This window comes from Quercus robur, chromosome 4, assembly GCF_932294415.1.
Source record: "Quercus robur chromosome 4, dhQueRobu3.1, whole genome shotgun sequence".
NCBI classification, from domain to species: Eukaryota; Viridiplantae; Streptophyta; class Magnoliopsida; order Fagales; family Fagaceae; genus Quercus; species Quercus robur.
In genome coordinates, this window is record NC_065537.1 from 49,134,633 (window position 1) to 49,155,747 (window position 21,115).

The 21,115-nt window shown below is 32.0% G+C and overlaps 1 protein-coding gene across 5 annotated transcripts in view; it reads right to left on the bottom strand.

The window, feature by feature from the left end:
• Nucleotides 1-15,214, bottom strand: part of LOC126722672 (uncharacterized) — a 34,172-nt gene extending 18,958 nt beyond the window's left edge. For 3 of the 5 annotated variants that reach the window (XM_050425828.1, XM_050425827.1, XM_050425825.1), the window contains exons 1-5: nucleotides 14,957-15,208; nucleotides 6,206-6,534; nucleotides 3,583-3,822; nucleotides 500-790; nucleotides 4-261 (exon numbers count right to left, since the gene is read on the bottom strand). In XM_050425828.1, the coding sequence (XP_050281785.1) occupies nucleotides 4-261; nucleotides 500-790; nucleotides 3,583-3,822; nucleotides 6,206-6,527 (1,111 nt within the window). In that variant the 5' untranslated portion in view covers nucleotides 6,528-6,534; nucleotides 14,957-15,208. Of the gene's footprint in view, nucleotides 1-3; nucleotides 262-499; nucleotides 791-3,582; nucleotides 3,823-6,205; nucleotides 6,547-14,956 lie in introns of all 5 variants that reach the window. The other 2 variants (XM_050425826.1, XM_050425829.1) reach the window with 2 other exon arrangements.
• Nucleotides 15,215-21,115: the final 5,901 nt, after the last annotated feature.

Here is a 21,115-nt window from a genome sequence, read left to right on the forward strand (position 1 = left end):
TACTTTTGGGGACTGCGCATATTGCTGCCAAAGCATCCCAAACAATTTTGGCGGAAGTAATCGTCTTAAGCTCGACACTTAACCCGGGCCAAAAACATGAATACCGGATCAGTCCTAGAGCCATGTCATTCTTTTCTGCTTCGGGAGGGTCATCGGTTCCTTCCACAATGTCCCAGAGCTGTCGATCTGTCAATATGGTTTTCATTTGTAGACTCCAATCCAGATAATTGTTCCCGTCAACCGCAAGAAATTCAAAACCAGCTGCAATTGCAAACAAAATTATTCGATACATAAATTTTGAAGAAAACTTATTATCTTATTAAATCCTAATGAGAATATACATGAACGAAAATATCAATACTGTTTTATGTGTAACATTAAATCTTGCCTATTTAGTTATTCCTTTGATCACTAGCTATAGTTAATTTAAGGTGTTACGTTAAAAATGTTTGAACATGTGCATTTTAGAGAGAGATGTAGAGATACCTATGTAACTTACTTTTGGGGAGTGTGCATATTGCTGCCAAAGTATCCCAAGCTATTTTGGCCGAACTAATCTTGTTAATTGCGTTATCAAACTCATTACGGCACTCACGCCCGATCACTTCTAGAGCCAGGTCATTCTTTTTGGACCAAGCCTTAAAAGCAGCAGCATCATTTTCTAGGTTGGGAAGTTCATCGGTTCCTTCTACAATGTCCCAGAGCTGTCTACGGTCCAATAATTCTGCTTTCACTTCACGACTCCATTCGTTATATTTGTCCACGTCATCAAGATGTATCACTTTTAAATCTGTGAATACATCCACTTGTTGTGAGGAGCAAATATATACAACATTGATAAAAGGAAGATTCGTTATGTATCAATGATTGTTGCTTTATTGACTTCCCTAAGCTACTTGCTTTCTACTAACTAACTAATGTAATGTTTAATTATTTTGATATATATTTTTAAATTTTTCCTGATGAAAAAAATATTTTCTGGAAAATAAAAAGAGAAGATTCTAGTATATGAATACTAATATACTAATGGCCAAAAGATGGGAAAAAATAAAAAAAGCATTTTAATTAAACGACAATAAAGAAAGTCACTTAAAAAAAACACTATTGACTAAAATATGACTTCGTTTTTATTCTCTTTTGTTTTTTCATTAATCTTGAGTAAATCTTTTTTCTTTTTTAGAAGATTTTCCCAGAGTAAATCAAGAACACAACACTAAATTCAATTTATTTAATAGAATCTCTAGCAACCTATAAAGTAGTGTGTACTTATCCACTTTAATGGCTATGGCATTAGAGAGAGTGATTTTAGGGGATAGTCTTAATTTTACTAAAAAGGTCTTAGAATAATACTATAGCCACAAGCTATTTTACAATACTTTTATAAAATGTTGATGTGAGATATGAATATTCTGACCCTAATGAGTTGGTTTAATAATTCTTTAAAGTCTTGTGATATCCATGAAGTCCTGAGTTTGAAACTCTTGCTAGTATTTTAAGGTCATCTTAAGAGAATCCTCCCTAAAATAATATGATGTTTGTTTGAAAAAAGAATAGAAATATTAGATATCATATCCAATCCTAAGTCAGGGTTCATAATTCATTATCTTAGTCAAGGATCATTATCCCACGACCTATATAAATGAAAACAAAAGTATCATAATTGTACTAGTAATAATACTATGCAATGATACAAGAAAACTAACTTTGGCCTAACTTTGGCTTAAATCTCTCTCCCCAATTCTAACATGGTGTTAAGAGTATTTATAGTCTTCTTTGGCCTCTACTTTTGTTTTTTTCCCCTTATAAATTATAATTTTCAAATCTTCTGGGCACTATTAATTTTGAGTCACAAATCAAAATACTCGAAAAGATTAGTAGTACATCTACAAAACATCAATATCGCTACTATCAAAATCTAGAAACAACTCCCTCATGTGCCTTTTAGAGGTATATGCAACCCGCGAAATCAATTGTTGAATAATCATTGGAAATGTTGTCCACAACTGATGTCATCATTGAAGCTACTAGTACTGTTATTATCCAGCCATTAGCAACACTCTCATCTGTTGATCCATCAATTTGGCATTGGCACTGCCATTATCTGACCATTGCAACTATTCTGCGACCATATTCTGTCATCGACCATCACTCACTACTGCAATCAACATCTTTTACACAATTTCAATTCCACGTCAAGCATGGTTATACATATCCAATTTGGTCTAAAATGGTCAGCATTAGGTTTGAGGATGGGTGTCTGACATATCAAACCCAATCTAATTCAATACCCAAATCAATTATCTTACTTTAGATTTATCGTACTAGGACCTATTTGTATGTGTTACCCTAGATTATCCCTAGATTATTGGGATTGATACATGTACTATATAGATATAACCAGTAAGTTTTCTCTACATGAAACGAAGCGATAATAATTCAACTTATACTACGTTCCATTACTGCTAATTTAAGTAGCCTTAAGGTTGATCTAGGGTTTAATTTACTAAGTACTTTAGAGAATTAGGAATTCATGTTGTGTGTTACTTATGGTAAGGGAAAGAAAGAGAGCTATTTGGATGCGAATGAAACTTGGGTCTTGTAAAAGTACTTTTGTGACACTTTTTAATCTTTTTATTTTCTTAGCAATGACGGCCATGGAGACATAAGTTTAAAGCCGAAAGACTAGTAACGTAAATCTTTGTATTTCCTATGCTGTTTTTCTTTTAGTTTTCTATTTTTATTTTGCATAAACTTACTATTATTGGCTACACACACAACAAATAGTTATCAAAACTTAACAATCATAGCTTTGGCTTTCTCAACAAATAAAAACAGATAATTTTGACCAAAAAAGAATCCATCAGAAATTTCATGATTTTCTTAATACATGTAAAATATAAATTCCACCCCATGCGTTTGGAATACAAATGAACAAATTAAAAAAAAAATTTTAAAAAAAAAAAAAAAACAAATGAACAAGTTCATAAAGAATTTTATAGAGTTTATACATGTGATACAATCTGGGGCTCTTTCATGTGAGTGTGTGCTAAAAGCACAACACTAAACAACGTTAAACAAGAGACAAAGAAACGATGCCGTATCATTAAACAAGAACAAACGAAAATTCACAAAGCGATGTCGTATAGATAGCACACGTGTCATAATCGTATTGGTTTCTTTTGCAACCGTTGCGTTAGTTAGATTTGTTATTTCTGTTTTCTTTTCCCGCTCTTTTTTTGGGCTCGCGTACATGCTCTGTTATGTATTTAGAGTTTTAGAGGAGCTTTGTATTTTATTTTTATGCTATCCATTTCTTTTCTTCAATAACAAGAATCTTATTAAGAGAGAGTTTCTTTCTTAGTTTTATTCAAAAAGTTTATTTCTCTACAACCCTATCAATGACCAAATGGGCAAAGACTCACCGAAACCACCACCACCACAACCACACTGAATACATCGAAGAAACAATGGCAACCACTCCAGTGTTATTATTTTAGCTATTATTATATCATCAATTTGCAAACTTTAAGCTATTATTTTAGAATGTTAGAGCATGTGTATTTTCAGGAGAGAGATAGCTACCTGAGTCTGGGTCAAGGGTAGCCCAAGCAACTTCAGCCTCACTAATCTTCTCTATCAAAGAAAATCTGTCCGACCCACAGGATTCCCTGATCAAATATAAAGCCATAGCATTCTTCTTGCTCCAATTAGGTGTAGTTGGTTCGGTTGTTATTTCAACAATGTTCCAAAGATCATGATACATTAAAACTTCTTTCATCCGATTGCTCCAACGCACATAACTTACTTCCTTCTCCTCTGAAACTAAAACACCAGCAACAATTTAATATATCATTCTCACATATAAAATTGTGACTAAGTGAAGATTCTATTAAACTCTTTTAGATATCCAAAATACCGTAGTGGGGGCATTAGGTATATTACATTTCAACCATTCTTGCTTTACATTGTTTACCTGATTTCACATTTCAATTTCTCCTCATACTTCCAATGTACACACTCTACATTCCAGACAATTGTTTACAAAGTGTGGACATCGTGTATGCACATTTTTTTGAAAGGGGAAGCAATGACTTTTTCTAAGACTTTTTGTTATGACACTGACCTCCCTTAATTTGGAATAAGATAGTCACTTCCTTTAAAATAAAAATTATTTGCACATGCCCTCCCCTGAATGATTAAAAATTCATTAAAATTCTTTGGGGATTTTTTTTTTCTCCAAAGTTCCTATTAGAGAAATGTGAATGCAAATCTAAGTGAAGGGTAAAATACAAAATTTAAGTTTTTTAGAGAACAAAATAAAGTTGGACAGATGGGGGGAAATTTTAACTAGTGGGGAAAACATAACATAATTACATTTTTTTGGATGAAGTAAAAAAGTGAAATTTATTGAAACTTGGATCAAATCTGATGAAGAAATTTGTAGCAAATGATTCTGTTATATACGACCTACAACTTAGACATCTAAATAGAGAAACGTATAGGTAGCTTAGTTATGTATTTATCCCACCATTGTGATAGTACACGTGTTATGTTGTCATTGGTACCTAGAGTTGGTGGACCTTTCTGTTATGTTAATTATAAGCTATTAATTAGTTAGAGTTTCAGTTTTTCTTATTTTTCCAGTTTTGTATTCTCTGCTTCTTGTATATATCAGCAGAGATTGCGTTATTCATTCAATGAGAAATCAGAGAAGATTATCACATTCTTGATCTCCAATCACAAATTTGACCCTAATCTTTCAATATCGTGTCAATTTAGCCTATATTGTTATCTCTTAGATGAAAATTGCTGACATGACTAATAACCAAAATAAAAAAATTAGTTGCCATTGATGTGGCAATAAACTAATTTTTTATTTTGGCCGTTTGCCACATCAGCAATTTTCATCCAAGTGATAACAGCAAAAACTAAATTATCAAATCACTGGAAGGTTAGGAATCAAATTGAAATATAATATAAAGAATAGAGACTAAATACATAATTTACCATAAATTTAAATACTAGCCTTTCTAGATTCTTATTAAAAATACGTAATGCACTTAAATAGTTGACTAATGTATTTTTAATTCCCTCTAATTACTCTTATGTCATATATAGCTCATTAAATTATAGTGTATTTAATGTGTACTATATTTATTTTTTATTTTTATTAAATTGACTTGTATCTAGCTTGGTCACCCTTGAAAAAGTTTTTGGCACTGCCACTGATTCAGTGGTAGCTTCTTCAACGTTCGCTAAAACACGTTCTCCAACCAGGCTTCAACCAGAGGATATGCTTGAAACTCTTACTATTAGCACAATGGAGGATAATCCAAGCACTATTCTTGTCACTCAACTTTTTATGGACGACACAATTACAACACCTGAAAGTAGATCTTTTCTCATGGTAGTGACTGCCAAAAATAAGATTTTTTATGTTGATGGAACAATCTTGCAACCCTTAGATTTCTTGAGCCCAGTGTTTAATGCATATATAGAGGCACTATAACACCATGCTGCTATCATGGATCTTCAATTCCATCTCGAAGGAAATTACGTTTCAAGACATGAATTAAATAAACTTGAAAGTAAAGAATTGAATTAAAAGAAAGTGAAGTTTAAAAACTAAATTGAATTGAATTTGAGACAAAATTAGAGGGCGTAATTTGTAATTTAACCAAAAACTTATTAGATAAATAGTATGAAATTTGACCACAAAAGAGCCTAATTTTATTTTTAGGAAAAAAAGAGCCTAACTTTATGATTATAGCATAAAAGCTTATTACAAGACCACGGATTATAATTTATTTATATCTAAATAAAATTGCCATGGGGGATGGGGGTGTTTCTGCAGCAGTATCAAAATGGGTCTTTTCTGAATGCTTCAATCATGAATTTGGCACCCATCACATGTCCTCTGACAAAAGGCCATTCCCGCTGTTCAAACGTTGGCTTTGCTTCTGTTAATACTGCTGGTGTATTAAAGTTGTATTGGTGGTGGCAACCAGACGAGACAGAGGGGAGGAGGAAAAGTATGATGATTTTGTATTCCATTTCATTTCTTTCTTTTAAGGTTTTTTTTTTTTTTTTTTTGGGGGGGGGGGGGGTGTGGGTAGGGGTATGTTTATTATCATATCTTCTAAACCTTAAATAAATTTGAGGTATAAAATGTGTAAGCACGTGCAGTAGAGAGAGAGAGACATACCAACATAACGACTTTTGGGGATGTTGCATATTGCTTTCAAAGTTTCCCAAGCAATTTTGGCGGAATCAATCAAACTAATCACATGACATATCCGTTGCGGGCATGAAATTAGGATCACGTGTAAAGCCATGGCATTCTTCCTGCTCCAAGCCTTGAAAGCAGCTTCATCATCTTCTTGATTAGGACATTCGTCGGTTGCTTCAACAATGTCCCAAAGATCTTGAGCAATCAAGTAGGTTTTCACTTGGACACTCCAACCCAAATAATTGTCTACTTTAAGAACTTCACTTACAGCTCCACTTGAGGATGTCCTTGTTTCCATCTTTAATCTGTCAATGTACCTACATGGTGTTAGGATCGGAGTACACTTTGGCAATCAAATCCGGTTAGAATATAGTCCAATCAGGTACAGGTTTAGAATCGGGGTAGCTAAAATTGTTGTCTGTTTCTTTTAAACATTTATAGTCTTTTATGGGTTGGATCAATTCAAGATGTTATGTCATAAATTTAGTCCCAATGGTTCCAAAAATAATGTGAACACATGTTATATAAAAAATAATGAAAATTAAATATCTCATAAGCATAACTAAATACATAAACTTTAAGGATAGAATATAACCTACTGGAATAAAGAGAAAATAAATAAATAAATAATTGGAAGAATAAAAACTACAATAAATAAAAATATTTATATTAGAGAATTGCACATCAAACTATTTGTCAGTTTAGCAGCCCCTCTATCTAATTAGTCCTCTCTCACTATTCCCCCTCCCCCCCCCCCCCTCCCAAAACAAAAACCATCCAAACTTACCATAAACATGTATTTACAGTAAATAACTCAATAAATCGTTATTCTTTTTTCTTTTTTCTTTAGGCAGATTTAAGAGGTTGAAGATTGCCCAGCTTTAAAGAAATAACCGAAGTCTAATTATTAAGCCAGAGGTAAGACCATTTGGTGGGTTTGAGGTGGGGCTTGGATTAGGATTTATAGACCGGTAAAAAAAATAAATAAAAAAGCAAGAATATTAATAAAAGGGTAAATTGTAAATTACACCCTTAAAATTTGAAGTGTTTGGATTTTACACCTAGAGTATCAGAATTTGGATTTTACTCCCTGAAATTTGGGGTTGTTTGGATTTTATATCCTAATGTTTCAGAATTTAGATTTTATTATTTGAATTTTAGGGGAGTTTAGATTTTACACTCCTAAAGTTTGAGGGTGTTTAAATTTAACACTTAAAGTTTTAGAATTCTGAGGTGTAAAATCCAAACACTTTTAAATTTTATAGGGTAAAATCCAAATTCTGAAATTTTATAGTGCAAAATCTAAACAGCCCCATACTTTAGGGGTGTAATTTGCAATTTACATCATCGGTTTCTGTCAACTTCTTGATGTAAAATAAACTGCCATTGGCTTCTTTGACTCTCAAATGCGACTGAAATTGCGCAAGGCAAAAAAACACTAGTAGAAATCATTCGGACGATGGAGTCGAAATCACATGAAATTTGACAGGTTGAAGGAAAGGTCTTTTAAGCAATAGTCGTTGCTTTGCCACGAGGTACTCCATGATTTTGTTGAATTCCTCTGTTTAGCCCCTGAAAACTGTAATTTTGCTGTTTTTAATCATTTTTGTTTCCTTAAAAACTTTTTTCTCAAAAGTTAAAATAGAGTCTCACTTATTTTAGGACGACTCTTAAAATCAGTAGTTTATGATTTTGCATTTAACTCAATTTTACCATATTTGGTAAAATTCAGTATTTTGCCACTTGATCTCGTAATTAGTGCGAATTAGAGTTTTAGACGTTTCCCAATCGTCCTAGGGTTTTACTTTCTCAGTATTTATATGTTTTGTAGCCTCCAAAAGCAAATCAGATTATTATTAATAAATAAAAATGTTTTGTCAATTTCCTTTTCTGGCAAATTCCAGTTTATTATCTTGTAAACTCAAGGAACCTCTCGTGGATTTGAGGTTTAGTACTGGAAATTAACAGTTTAGTTTCTATCCAATAAAGAGAGTATTATGTGTGTTTTCTTCAGGCTTCTACCACATCACTTTCATAAGCTACTTTTTTTTTTTTTTTTCTTTTTTTGGTTGCTGAGCAACTTCCCTAAGCTACTTGTTGTAAGGTGGTGGGCTATGCTAGTGGTGTTGGGTTGCCTCCTGCTGCACTAAGCCCAAGTTTTCTAGATAAGAGAGTTGGGACCGATCCAGTTTCATCTTAAGTTGGTCCGGCTTGTGCGCAAACTAGGCCAGGTTTGCCAGGAACGTGTTCACGGCAAGCGAAACTGTTTCAGGCAAATCATGGCAGACAGACATAATAATAATAAAATAAACAAAAAATATCTAGCCACTTAATGGGGAATTGACCGAACAGCCCTTGAAATCAATTACAATAGCAATATTAATCGTTTTCTTTGCGGAAGAGAAAGAGCATAACAGAGGATATCAAATATTAATATGCATTGGTTAGTTAGAATATTAGGGAAATCAACCAAAATCCAATCCGCAGGAGCAGAGCCACAAAGGGAAGAACATTCCTTCTCAACGCAGTCAATCTCTCAAGAAAGAGTCTTGCCGTGGAGATTAACCGCCCTGAGGGAAACGGGCCTGAGTGATTTTTCTGCACAGATACTCTCGAGGTTTTCACAGAGGGCCGGATTTCATGAGGGAGAGAAGGGACCAATCTACTGGTGCATGTCTACCATTCTAATTCTCACTTTTTTCTCTCTTTCTTGTGGTTTTCTTTCTTTCTCTTCCCCCTTGTTTCTTTGCTATTTCCTTTTAAGTTTTCTATCTCTTAGTTGAAGTTCTCGTTGTTCCCCCCCCCCCCTCCTGTTCACAGTAAGGCCCTCCTTTTATAGTGCTTGCCGTAACCAGATTTTACTGTTTTAGCCCTTAACTCCCTTTGTCTAGTTTGGGTGTACTAGCCGACCATCACTATTCCGTCTATGTGTCACCCTCCCATCACCAGACAAGGAAGATATTTTGTTTGCTAATCTACCGTGGCACCTTTTCTTGCTACGATCTGGGTTATTTCTCTCTCCCTATCCCTCATGGCATGCACCTAATAGTTCCAACTCAGCTTGCCTCTTTTGGATAGTAAGCCATCCTAGCAGGACACCTCCCCGAAAGAGCCTGAGCCGAAACCTCCAAAATAGATTTTTCCCCTCTCCCCACCACCAAACCATGCCCTCTGAATCTCTGACCCCCTGACCTCACCATGCTCTGTATTGGCTGGGTACAGGCTGGTGGTGTATGGGCCTTGCGTGTGCCTTCATTCCATATGTGTCCAAAATCTGCCTGCTGCCCATTCGTCTGCCGTGGTCTGGAGGCTCGCCGTCCGTGTTTTTTGACCTTTTATGTGGGCTGCTTTTCATTTTCCCGCTCCTCTCAGGAGCTGGGCTTTATTTGATGATGGGTCTTACGTTTCTTTGGCCCACTCCTTGGTTTCCCTCATTTCTTGCCATGTCTTTCTGTTATTCCTGCTGTAATAATTTAATCCTACTAGACCTTTTTTAGGCCAGCCGTTTACTCCTTCTCCCAGTGGCTTGGTATGGCCACTAGTCTCCTTTTATTTATGGGCTCCTATGTCCCTTTTGTCTTTTTTCTTGGCCATCCTTGGCCCGTTTGCTTTTTTTGGGCTTCCTCGACCCTTTTCGCTAATTCTGCATTCCTATGGGTTTTTACTAATTTCATTAGACTTCCCTAGCCCAATAATCTTATTTTCATCCTTGGGGTTCGTGGGCTTGCCATAAACTCCTTACTTTCTTAGTTTGCATTACTTTGGGCTTGCGGCGTCCCTTTCTCACTTTTCTACATCATACACTGCCCATTGGATGATACTTCTCTCTTTCCGGGCTTCTCTAAACCCACTTACTTCTTCAAGGCCCATTTGTTTATTTTTTGGGCTTATGATACGTTATTCCTGCCGCTTGGGCCTAATGATTTTGTTGTATACTTTGCCAATTCTTTGTTGCCCTTGTTATTGGGCTTTCCTTCTTTCCACCTGGATTCTCACAAATGGCTCTCAACACTTGCATGCTACTAACTAACATTAATCATTTGGTACTCCTTTGAAAATGGGACATCCAAAGTATTGAGAGTTAGATAGATGGCCTTATGGGTAAAGCAAGAAGAAAAATGTCGCTCGGTTAAAATGTACGAGTTTTTGGAAATTCGTGTTTCTCTACGCAATGGTGTTTCTTCCCGGAGTTCTTTCCGATGCTTTTTAGTTGGCTATCAGTTAGGTTTTTTGTTTTGAGAAAAAAGCTATCAGTTACCTTAGATATTTTAAGTTGTATTTCCTGATTGTATTAAATTCAAAAAAAAGGAAGAAGAAATATAAAGTCAGCATTTTATTTTTTGGTTCTTTATTTATTTTTTATTTTTTAAAAAAGCTATCACGTATCAACTCAAAAAAAGCATCTACGCATTATATACAAAAGCTCGTAGTAATACGTCAGCACGGCTGAGCTGAGTTCCTGCTGCAAGAGGATTAGATTGATTCTGTCCAGAAATATTTACTGGCCGACCAAAAGATAAAATAGGAAAACTTATATATGGCTGAACTACCGAGGTAAACAATACCATGACTCTCTTCTTTCTTTTTGGGACAAATTATATCCTTTTTTTATTAACACAAATTATATTTTAAAACTACACAATTTAGAAGTGGTTTCAAATTAAATCTTATACTTTTACTAGCTTCGAATTTAATCCTACATTTCAATTTAAGTCATTGAGATCTATTTACAATTAGATTTTACATTTTCTAATTTTGTGCTAAGTACTCTTTAATTTAAAATTACTTCTAGCTTAATGAAATGTATTTATTGACTATTTAAAATTATTTCTAACCTATTTAAAATTATGGTGTAAATACATTTTTTGTCCCTATAGTTTGGTCATATTTTCTTTATGGTCCCCATTTTTTTATTTCCCTGCATGTAGTTCCTAAAATTGAAAGAGTTATTTGTTTTGCTTCATACTGTTATCTCACTAGCGGAAATAGAGTGAGTTTGGTTCAACTTTTTGAAGCTAAGCTTTTTGAAAAAGTGAAGTTTTTAGAAAGTGCGGTATGAAATTGAACTTTTTAAAAAAACTAAGTGTTTGTAAAAACTGTTAAAAAGTGTTTTTTGAAAAAGTTAAGTGTTTGACTAGTGCTTATAAAAGTGGTAATTTGAGTGGTAATTTGAGTGGTAAATTACTAAAAAGAACAAAATGTGCGTGTATATATATATATATATATATATAATTACTTCATGTTAATAATAAATTACTCTCTTAATAAAAGATTTTGTAAAAAAGTATTTGACTTTAACATTTCTCTTTTTAAAAAGTGTTATATCTATAATATTTTCACAATATTATAAACTAGCATTACTCAAATATATTCTATTATTTTAATATATTTATTGGCACCTTGCCCCACACCCAACCCAACCCATTTCCCTTTTCTTTTTCTTTTTTCTTTTTTTCCTTTCGTTTTTCCTCAGCCACAAGAGCCAACCCTACACCTTTTGTAATGTCCCAGCTCATTTCAAGAGTAAAAAAAAAAAAAAAAAAACAGATATTTTAAGGAGCCACACGTGTGACCCCACCTACCCCACTCCCCTCAACCACACATCTCACAAGAATCCTTACTCTCTTGGCCGGCCACTCATTTGCTTCTTTTTTTTTTTGTTTTTTTTTTCATAAGCTATCACTCTCTCATCTCCTTCCACGGCCATAGCACCACCTCCACCATCATTTTCTGGCAAGGATCACAGGAAAACTCCATAGAAAAAAAGGGTAAGGCTCACTCACTTCTAAAGGAGTTTATTTCAGATGGAAAATATTTACCTATTATTTTCTGTGTTTGTCATTTCACCGGAAAACTCCTCTCTATCACTTAGAGTTTTAAGTAAAAGTAAAGGGCAATTTGATAACTAAACTAATAACCCAATGGTAGGATTTCTCACCGCGCTCAGAGCATTCCCATCAGCTCATGTAAACTCTTCTAAAATAGAAAAAGGTGCAAGTTTTACACATTTTGAGCAAAATAACACCCACATCAGTGGGTGTAAAGTTGTGTATAATTTACACCCGGCTATGTAAATGAACAGTAACCGTGTATATATACACAGTTACTGTTCACCGTGTAAACCATTTTTTTATTTTATTTTCTCTCTCCTCTATCAAACTACTACTCTTCCCCAACCATTACAACAACCAGCGCGCCAGAATCAACTGAAAATGAACCAAACACATCTACTGAAAATTAACTAAAATCAACCCAAAATTAACAGAAAATTAACCCAAACACATCTACACAGACAAATCTACACAGAGATACACTTGCTAAAAAAAAAAAAAAAAAAACATAGAGAGATCGGAGCTTATCGGAACAATCAGTGCTTGACTGGAATGATCGGAGCTTGTGGGTCTCGCTTGATCAGAGCTCGTGGGTATGGGTCTCGCCTGATCGGTGCTTGTGGATCGGAGCTGTCGAGATCGGTGCTTGCTTGATCGGAGCTGTGGATCGGTGCTTGACTGGAACGATCGGAGCTCGTGGGTCTTGCTTGATCGGAGCTCGTGGGTCTCGCTTGATCGGAGCTCATGGGTATGGGTCTTGCCTGATCGGTGCTTGTGGATCGGAGCTGTGGAGATCGGTGCTTGCCTGATCGGAGCTGTGAATCGGTGCTTGTGACCGAGATGGTGTGGATTAGACCGAGAGGGAGAGTTGATTCAAAAATTAGTTGAATATAACAGGACAAGTTGTTCTTGTTGATGGGTATAGAGATGGAGATCGGTGGATTGGAGAGGCGTTGTGGTTCTTGTGATGACTGGTGTTGATGGAGTTCTCTGGTGCGTCTGGGTTTTGACCGTGAGAGAAAGAAGAAGAAAGAAGAGGAAGAAAAGAAAGAGGAAACGACATACAATGAAAAAGAAAGAAAGAAGGAAGAAAATAAGTGATTGGAAAAAGAACGCGTAGGTTAAATAATATTAAAAAAAGAATATAAAAATATTATTTATATAAAATATCTTGTATAATAGATGATCTGATGTGGGTATTTTGTAAAGATAGATGTGTAAAATAGAAAAAGTAACTTTTTTAGTGTAAAATAGATTGATAAATTTACATGAACTGGTGTGGATGCTCTCAGGCTCCATTAAGAAAACCTGCATTCTCTTCACGTGAGCTACAGAAAAAGTTGCTTTTTAGTTTGCTTTTTAGCTTCCACCATAGGCATACATTACATTTATGGTTTCAAAAAGTGTTTTTTTTAGGTTAGAAAAGCCGAAACAAATAGGCACATAAACTATTTGGTAGATGAAGTGCACTGTTAATCCACAGAGTGACTACGTGGTCATTCAAATAATAATAAAAATTTTCACGTCATCATCCACATTAATTTAACTTAAAAAATTAATCCATCAATTTTAACTAAATAAAAAAAAAAACATAAATAAAAACAAAAAAAATGTTAGAATTTAAATCTGGGTTCATCTTGATTAAAAACAAACAGTAACACAAACCCAGATTCAAACGTAGACACAAGAACACAAGATCCCAAACACAAGAACACAAACCTAAAAAAATCCAAAATCAAAACTCAAATCCAAATCAAGACATAGACACAAACATAATACAATATTCACTTCATTCAAAATGTTCATAATTTTCCCTCATTTTTCTCAGTAGCCAAATAGGAAAGAACAGAAATAAACGAAACTAGATCTACTGGTTTTATACCAAAAACAAAAAAGCACGGGGAGAGAGAGAGATATGAGATTTATTTATTTTCGTTATGTGTTTATATGGAAAGAAAGAAAAAAAAAAAAAAAAAAAGAAACAAATACAAATACACACACCAACAAAGAGAGAAGCAGATCTAGGAGGCGCATGGAGTCCGCGCCGTAACCGGTGGAAAGCACGTGAGAGTGCGTGAAGCAGATGTAGGAGGTCGGATTTCTGGGTTTTTCTTGTGGGATGCCGAGGACAAGGCCTGTGGAGTCGGTTTCAACAAATGAAGGCTTGAAAGGTACAAATCTAAGAAGGATAGACACGACTTCCTGGGTATCTAAGATTGATCTAGTTTTGCAAATTGAGATAAATTTCTTCTTTAGATTGAGAAATATTGTTTTATAAATATATTCTTGTGATTTATTTCTTACGCTGATACTCTGGGCCATGAAAGGCCAATATTTGAGCCCTTTTTTATTTTAACTAAGAATATAAGCCCAATTTATTATAACGGTTTTGCATTTGAAAGCTTCATAGTTTCTTTTCTTTTCTTTTTTTCTTTTCTTTTTTTGTGTGAGAAAATTGAAGGCTTCATAGTTAAAAACTTAAAAATGAAGATTCGCCATCTTCATAAATTTAAGATTTATAAAATATGAACCATAAAAGTAGTTGTTTTTAATTATTTTCTTCTCACTCTTTATACTGAATTGTGTCATTTTTTATTTTTGTGAATACTTTTATTATTATTATTATTATTATTATCGGCAAATGAATACTTGTATTGTTACTCACCGATGAACAAACAAATCTTTTAATGAGATAATATATGCATCACATTCTTCTTCAGAAGAATCAGAACATTGAAAACCTAACAATGACTGTCATTTGATCCTGGGTGTATAAAACTTTAGTGAATAGTCGCATTTTACTTTATAAAATTGATCGTAATAAAATAAAAACTTAACCACACTGCAGCCATTGATGCAAGGGAAATTTTGATAATAAAAAGATGCAATTACTTACAAGCAGCGAGACTGGCTGTCTTCCAAATAAACGCAGCTGCCCGTAAATTTCACTATGCAGAGTAACTTGAAAGAGATGATTAGATACTCCCACACCACTTATGCCTTAGAACAAGTAGTTCCTAATTGTAAGAACGGCTTGCTTGAAATTCTGTTGAGCTCGCTCATAGATGAATGCACACTCACTACAATGACCAAGACTTCGATAAACAGGCCCTTATAAAGAGGCATTTACTACATTGACGAATACCAGTACAGAACAGTCACCAGAACTTTATATCCCCTCCTACCTACCAAAGTTAGGCATGTTTGGTAAAAGAATTTGGACAGTGTTATTTAAATATTTTTAATATACACAAAAATAAAAAAAATATATAAAATTATATGTAATATTATTTAAAATAACTAAAAGTGTGTTCACACTTACTTGTCAAACAGACTTTTAATGATTTTTGCAGGTACCTACGGTCCAAGCAATTATGGACAGTCTCGGTTGCCAGAACTGGCTCTGAGATACTTTATGATACGTGTACTCCTCTTTTGTTTTTAGTTTTATCTTTTTTTCCGTGTACTCGTTTTTTGGGTTTTTTTTTTTTTTTTTTTTTTTCGTGAGGAACACGTTTAATTCCATTTATTTTATAAAAATTAAAAATTTTTTACTAAAAGTATTATAAACAAAAGTAAAATTTAAAATCATAAATAGTACTAAAAAGTATTATGAAGTTCATAAATAGTGACAAAATAAAGTGGATAGTAAAATAAGTTGATTTTTTAATTTGGAATCAAACACACACATTTAGAGTCTATTTAGAAATCGCTTATTTTACTGAAATTGAAAATTTTTTATTGAAAATATTATAAATAAAGGTAAAAATTAATTAAAATAGTAAAGTGAAACTCATGAATAACATCAAAAAGTGTAAGATCATAAAAAATAGTAAAAATAAACTGAATAGTAAAATAAACTAATAAAAAATAAGCTATCTAAGCAATACTTTAATAGTTAGTAGTATAAAAAAAATAGTTAAAAGAAGAGACAGAATTATTTTCTAATAAAATTTTCTATAAAACTACTCTATCTCACTCCAAGAAAAATAAAAAAATCTGTGGGTTCCAGTTAACTCAACTGGTAAAGTCTCTGATGGTTGTATAAGAGATCTGGGGTTCAATTCCCGCCAACACCAAAAACTGATTGGTGTCTTGGTCTGATGATAAAGAGCAATCATCAGGAGCGGACGCCATAAGTTGAAACTCTCTCCAAAAAAAATAAATAAATAAATAAAAAAATAAAAAAATCCAGCCATTATGGACAGTCTCGATTGCCAGAATTGACTGATAGAAGGAAAAGCCAATCACAAAGAGAGATACTTTATGATACAGCCCCACGTTTATTATTACCTCTTTCTTTGTTTGGGGACCATACTCTTTTTTCGTTTTGTTGTGTATGTAGTATTTATTGGTCTGTAACTCGACACATGTTATGTATGTATTTTATTTTATGCATTTTACTATATTTGTTTTATCGTAAATTTGGTCAAACTTACAAATATTTTCTTTCAATTGTAAAATTTTGTAAAATATTTTACCACAAATAATATCTTAATAGCACATTTCAAAAATACACACAATGACTCTCTTATTTAATGGCTGGGTCACGACTGCATAAAAAAAAAAAAAAAAAAATTTAAAAGGAAAAGAAAAAAAAAGGAGAAATAATAATTTTATTAATTAATGTGTTAGGTGATAGGTACCCAAAAAAGAGGGACCTGTATCTTTTATGAATCGGACAAAATTAAGTATCTTTCTATCACTTAATTTTTCATCACGTAATGAAGATGGGTTCAAGACTTCAATTTCGATAACTTCACTTCGTTATCTTTATTATTATTATTATTTAAAGATCGCTCATTTCTATTAACAATATAAAACGAGGCAATGCCTCTACAATATCATTTTGGTTTCGTGAGCCACTTTGTCTCTTCTTCTTCTTTTCTTTTTCTTTTTTTTTTTTTTTTTTTTTTTTGAACAGTAGCTACATTACCAAGTGGTACCGTAGCTATTTATTTATTTTTATTATTTTTTTTTTCAGTTTTCCGTTTGTTTTTTTTTTTTCCTTTTATATATATTGTTATACTGACACAACAAATTTTACAATATTTTCACAATTATTAAGGTATCAATTCCTTATAAATCAAAATAAAATAATAAAATATGAATCTGTGACCAACCAAAACTGAAAATAAATATTTTGTGAAAATGTTGTGACACTTGTTAGGTGAATGTATAAAAACTATAGTAATTTTGGTTTATTTAATATATATATATATATATATTTTTTTAGTCATCGATTTGTGTTTTTTTTTTTTTTTTTTCTACTAACTATATAAAAAGAGGCAATACCTCCACAGTGCCCCTTTTGATGTAGTGAGCCATTTTTTTTCTCCAAGTTTTGAACAGTTGCTACAGTGCTACTTTGGTTTGTTCAAGTGGCACTGTAGCCACACCATTTTTTTTTTTTCAATCTTCCCGTTTGCACTTTTTTTATCTTTTAAATATTTATAAGAACCCACATATATATTGTTATATTGACACAACAAATTTCACAATATTTTCACAATTATTGAAGCGTCAATTTCTTATAAGTCAAAATAAAATAATACAATATGAAAATGTGACCAACCATAACTGAAAATAAATGTTTTGTGAAAATGTTGTGACACTTGTTGGGTGAAGGTGTAAAAGCTACAGTACTTTTGGCTTGTTCAATATATATTGTTCAATGTTTTTTGTTTTTTTGTTTTTTTGTTTTTTTTTTTCAGTCATTGATTTGTGCTCTTTTTTTCTATCTATATATAAAAAGAGTGAATAGGCTTATGAATAGTGCTATAAACAGTATTTTTGGTTTAGTGACTTGCCTTTTCCCCCTTTTTTTTTTCTTCAAGTTCATCAACTTGGTTTGAGCTTGTTTTTTTTCTTTTAAAGGATCTTTACATGTTTACTTTTTACTTGTAATGTAAGCTTACATTGTATACACACAAAAAGTAGCAAATATTGTATACATCTGAAAAAAAAAAAAAAATGGTACAAGTTTTGCAAATGTGTACAACATTTACCAATTTTTATGTGTTCACAATATAAATTTACATTGTAAGTGCAATGTATATTTCTATATATATTTTATATATATAAAAAGAGTGAATGGGAAAACTTATAGTAATTTCGCTACAGTAGTTTTGGTTTGTTTAACTTTCACTGTTTTGCTGGCCGTTTTTTTTTTTTTTTTTTTGAATGTATAAAGTTGTAGTATATTTTCTATATTATTTTTGGTTTGTCCACAATAATTTTCACAACACTTTCATAACAAATCAAATATGGTAAATTGTTATTGGTTCTAATTTAAATTTACCAATGAAACTACTTTTTTGCCCACCAATAACAACTTATAGTAACCTACTACTTATAATTTGTTATGAAAATGTCATGAACATAACATTTTTTTGTGTGAAAAATGTTAAGACATCTTGATGTTGTCACAATATTTTCAAAACTGCTAAGCTGTCAATTATTTACAAGTTAAAATAAAATCTAACAAAATTATAAAGGTATTATGAAAATGTTGTGTCATTCTATTGTGTTTTTCGAAATTTTTTGTTGGTTTAATCAACTTTGTTGAGCCAAAATTCACTATTCCACATACACTTTTCTTGGGTTGACTTTTTGTATATTTTTTTTCTTTACACACTATTTTAAGTAAAAACATTTTTCATCCTTTATGTTTGGGATAGTTTACAATTCTTCCTTAAACTTTAAAATCAAGCAATTTTTCCCTTAATATTTTGGAAAAGAACAAATATGACATATTGTTATTCTCTCAGTTAAACTCTAATAAAAGCTTATGATTCTTAAAATATTTTATTGTGCAGTGTCTAAATTACTCCTGCTAAATTTTAACATTCTAAATATTTTCTTTACGTATTTTGAGTTTTAAATGATAAAAAATTTTAGAAAGTTAGAATGATGATATTAGGTGTTTTATTTGTTATCTTAAGAATGTTGATTTTCTAGGTTTTAATTTTCAAAACTTATAATTTATATAATGAAAAATTCGATGACACATGCCTTTTGGTTTTTTTTTTTTTTTTTAATTTTTTTTTTAAATTTCTTAGCAAAACTCAGTTGTTTATTGTTGGAAGATGATGATATTCGTTATCATTCTTAGAAGTTTTTAGAGAATAGATATATTGTCTTTAGCAAGTAGGTACTAAAAAACTATTATAGTTAAATAAATATTTATATATTAAATAGCTACCCTAACTTTGCGGTTGATCAAAATTCTTAAACGAATGAGATTAACTTTTTACGACATAATTATCAAAAATCTTAAAATTAATGTCACTTTTGATTAATGTAAATCTCTGTATACCTTGAAAATCAAATGATTCATATCTTTGTTTTGTAATACAAATAAAATTTAAAATTGACCTTAATTACTACAATACTTTTCTTCCACGGCAAGCACGTGTTGCCTTAACTAGTCTTATATATAAAAGCGTGAATGCACATATAGTGTTTGCACTGTTCATGCAACATTTTTCACTATTCATCTACAGTGCCATTTTGTTGAGCCACTTTGTCTTTTTTTTTTTTTTTTTTTTTTTTTTTTTTTTTTTTTTTTAAGTTTTGAACAGTAGCTACAATACCAAGCGGCACTGTAGCTACATTTTTTTTTTAGTCTTCCGTTTGTTCCTTTTTTTTTTCTTTTATATATATTGTTATACTAACACAACAAATTTCACAATTATTGAGATGTCAATTTCTTATAAGTCAAAATAAAATAATAAAATATGAAATTGTGACCAACCACAACTGAAAATAAATGTTTTGTAAAAATGTTGTAACACTTATTAGGTGAATGTGTAAAAACTATTGTACTTTTAGTTTGTTTAATATATATATATATATATATATATTTTTTTTTTTTCCAATCATCGATTTGTGCTCTTTTTTCTACTAACTATATAAGAAGAGGCAATGCCTCTACAGTGCCCCTTTTGGTGTAGTGAGCCATTTTTTCCCCCCAAGTTTTGAACAGTTGCTACAATGCCACTTTGGTTTGTTCAAGTGGCACTGTAGCTACAGTAGCTACAACGTTTTTTTTTTTAGTCTTCCGTTTGTACTTTTTTTTTCTTTTAAATATTTATAAGAACTAGCATATATATTTTTATACTGACACAACAAATTTCACAATATTTTCACAATTATAAGTTAAAATAAAATAATAAAATATGAAACTGTGACTAACTACAACTGAAAATAAATATTTTGTGAAAATGTTGTGACACTTGTTGGGTGAATGTGTAAAAGCTACAATTCTTTCGGTTTGTTCAATATGTACCGTTCATTTTTTTTTCCCAGTCATCGATTTGTGCTCTTTTTCCCAATATATAAAAAGAGCGAATAAACTCATGAATAGTGTTATGAACAGTATTTTTGGTTTAGTGACTTGACTTTTTCCTCTATTTTTTTTTTCCTTCAAGTTCATCAACTTGGTTTGAGCATTTTTTTTTTCTTTCTTTCTTTTAAAGGATCTTTATATGTTTTCTACTTGTAATGTAAGCTTACATTGTATACACACAAAAAGTAGCAAATATTATATACATTTGCAAAAAAAAAAAAAAAATTTGTACAAATTTTGCAAATATGTACAACATTTACCAATTTTTATGTGTTTATAATATAAATTTACATTGTAAGTGCAATGTATATTTCAATATATATATATATATATATATTATATAAAAAGGGTGAATGGGAAAATTTACAGTAATTATTTCACTACAGTAGTTATGGTTTGTTTAACTTTCTGACCTTTTTTTGTGTGTGTGAATGCATAAAGTTGTAGTATATTTGCTATAATATTTTTGGTTTTTCCAAAATAATTTTCACAACACTTTCATAACAAATCAAATATGGTAAATTGATATTGGTTCTAATTTAAACTTACTAATGAAACTACTTTTTTGCCCACCAATAACAACTTGTAGTAACCTACTACTTATGATTTGTTGTGAAAATGTCATGGACATAACATTTTTTTGTGTGAAAAATGTTAAAACATCTTGATGTTGTCACAATATTTTCAAAACTGCTGAGCTGTCAA